Raw genomic sequence first — 2,974 nt, 5'->3', positions numbered from 1 at the left:
TTTTGGGGGTTTGATTTGGCAAAGGCAGATAGGAACAGGCTTCAGCTGGTGCTGGCTCCTTGCTGCTTGTGCTCAGCTGCTTTCTCCTGAGCGACTGCCTGAGATGTGACTGCAGCAATGCTGGCCCACTGCATGTGCTACTTCCCAGAAAACAAGAAACGGGGATTAATCAATGCACTTCTATATGGCACATGGAAAGTAAGCCTGACGTGACTAGATGCATGTGATGTGGTCAGGATAGGTAATGATCAGGGTTCAGCTGTTTCTGCTGGAGAATTCCTTTGGTCTTCAGTTTTCTGTCTGTGAGCCTGAGGCTAAGAGGCACGTACAGCAACAATCCATAGGCTGGTGCAGAATTTTCATAAAGGCCCTATTCAGCCTGCAGAAATCAGTGTGGGTTCTCTGGCTTGAGCATCTGAGTGTTGTTAAAATAAAACTGTGTGGCTCTGCTTTTAGATTCTTTTTCCAAACCCTGCCTTAGTATCTTATAGTAATAAACTCTTACTGTTCTATAATCACATTGTGTAACTGGCACTTTTATACAAAAGCAACCATAGCAGTAACATATTTTCTAATGGAAAAGTAAAACTTTTGAAATGAAAAGCTGAAATGTGTGCTTATTTTTTATTGTTTGCATGACTGTATTCCTGCTTTGAGGTTTTTCTGCATTTAGTGTGCTAAACTATACTTAGGTTTTAAATACACAAAAGATTTATGTCTTTAATTTTAGATCTATTGTTGCACAGGATTTCTGGCCATTACAGACCAGTTGCATCAAATCAATGCTGACTTGCTGGGTTGGTGGCTTTGTGAACGTCAGTTACCTTCAGGAGGTCTAAATGGACGGCCAGAGAAGGTAAGTGATGGCTTCTTCTGTTTGTTCAAACTTCAATAGACATTACTTTCTCTCTAAAACTGAAGGACTTCTGGGAAATGTCATTACTTCCATGAAACATTTGGTAAACTTATGAAAGAAGTCAGGCTTTAATTTTGATTTTTGTCACTAACATTTGTTGTGCAGGCCTTAGCTGGCTTAGTTTGAGTCCTCAGTGTAGGAAGGTGCTCATGCGGAAGGATGTCTTGCTGACCACTTGGACCATATTCTCTTGCATCAAGGCTTGAATATTTTCTGACACTGGGAAGGATCACTTCTGTAGGATTTGTACAAAAGTTTCTGTTTTATTGGATGTATATCCTGAGTGTAGTAGTGTTCCACATCACACTAGGAAATTGTGTAAACTAGAATAATCTCCAGTACCAGTGGTGCAAACAGATAACCAACCAACAGATTTTAATTCCAAAAAATGAAAGTTGTTCATAAGAAATTGTTTACTCCTGAAAAAGACACTGGTTTTTTAGCCTCTCCCACAGACGGTTAAGGCTGTTTCAAAATCACATTCTTGTGGTTTTGTTTCTTGAAGAAGGAAAGAGGTTTGAAAAAAAGACTTTCCCTTCACAAAAAAAGGGAAGCCCTCGGGAAACAGACTGCACCCAGGAACTCTCTTTTCTCTTTACCCCAAAGAAACTCCTTAAATGTTGCTTCTCTGCAACAGTATTATGGCAGCACACCTGGTAGTTTGCAGAATTGCCCATAGCATTTGCAGTGTTATGTTTAAAACAAGATCAAGTAATAATCTGCTTCTCTGCTTGCCAGCTACCTGATGTATGTTACTCGTGGTGGGTGCTAGCATCTCTGAAGATGCTTGGTAGGTTACATTGGATTGACAGAGAGAAACTGCGCTGTTTTATTTTGGCTTGCCAGGATGAGGAAACTGGAGGATTTGCTGACAGACCAGGAGATATGGTAAACAATCCTTTACTAAATAAAACACCCTTAGTTTCAAATTTCAACTGAAAAGCCCAGTTATCTCATTAGAGTGTAATTTGGCTCGGGATGCAGGTGAAACTGCTTTGCAGAACCTGCAGTTTGCTTTGAAGGAGAGAGCACAGAGGAGCTGCTTGCAAAGGCTCAGTTGGGGAGCACAGGTTTTACAGTTCACTTACACTGTAGTGAAACACTTCCCCCATTGAAGTCAGTTGCCATTCCTTACCAATTCTGGTTTCCTTCCCATAACACATACCACACATCATTTTGCACAAGGCCTCTTGGAAGATCTCTGTAGAACTTCAGTGTTTGGTGGTGGGTTTTTTGGGGGGTTGTGATATGCAAGCTCTAGAGTCCAGGGCAGGCTACATGTCTTCAACTTTCTTGGTGGATTTACCTGATCTAAATGAGTTTAAGTTTTACTGGGAATCCTTACACACCAGCTTTTGATCTGTGCCAGCCCAGCCCCTGAATTGTCTCACTGGCATTTGTCTAGTTGTGGGAGGAAGAAACTTCCATGATAACAAGTTTTGTTCAGTTGCACCGTCTTCTCCCGCCACGGAGATTGGTAGTTCTCTTGCTAGCAAACCAAAAATTTCATACAAATGAAAAAGCTGATGGACTTTGGAAACACACAAACTTCCTTTCTTCCCTCAGGTGGACCCATTTCACACCTTATTTGGAATAGCTGGACTATCTTTATTAGGAGAAGAACAAATTAAGGCTGTCAATCCTGTCTTTTGTATGCCAGAAGATGTCCTTCGAAGAATAAATGTACAGCCTGAGCTTGTGAGCTAAGCCTTCGAGACAAAAGGTTGATGGTGCCCAGTTGCTTTGGTTTTACTAAGTGAAGTCATCTCACCTCTGAAGCAATTAACAGCCTGTTAAACACTTTGAGACATGTCTACATTATGAAAGTAAAGCAGTAGCTTTACTGTGGGCTTTGTTTCTGTGTAAACTGTATCAGAACGAGCTGGTTCTAATCATCTGAGTGTAACATGTTCTTTGGTTGTATATAAGAGATGTAGAAACATTTCTAATCTGTATCTAAATATATGGCTTTTTTTTTTTTAATATTGAAGTCAAACTAAGAATGTGAATGCTTAAGTTTTGTATCTCTGTGATATCAGCCATGCTAGCACCCGTATT

The 2,974-nt window shown here is 40.6% G+C and overlaps 1 protein-coding gene across 1 annotated transcript in view; it reads left to right on the top strand.

Moving 5' to 3' along the window:
• Positions 1–2,623, top strand: part of RABGGTB (Rab geranylgeranyltransferase, beta subunit) — an 11,622-nt gene extending 8,999 nt beyond the window's left edge. Inside the window, exons 8-10 of the mRNA XM_009994574.1 lie at positions 731–856; positions 1,655–1,804; positions 2,483–2,623. Coding sequence (XP_009992876.1) covers positions 731–856; positions 1,655–1,804; positions 2,483–2,623 — 417 coding nt within the window. The remainder of the gene's footprint in view (positions 1–730; positions 857–1,654; positions 1,805–2,482) is intronic.
• The last annotated feature ends 351 nt before the right edge of the window (positions 2,624–2,974 follow it).

Source organism: Chaetura pelagica, unplaced genomic scaffold, assembly GCF_000747805.2.
Source record: "Chaetura pelagica isolate M959 unplaced genomic scaffold, ChaPel_1.0 scaffold243, whole genome shotgun sequence".
Classification (NCBI taxonomy): Eukaryota; Metazoa; Chordata; class Aves; order Apodiformes; family Apodidae; genus Chaetura; species Chaetura pelagica.
Note: the sequence above shows the minus strand (reverse complement) of the source record. Positions and strands in the feature narration are given on the sequence as shown.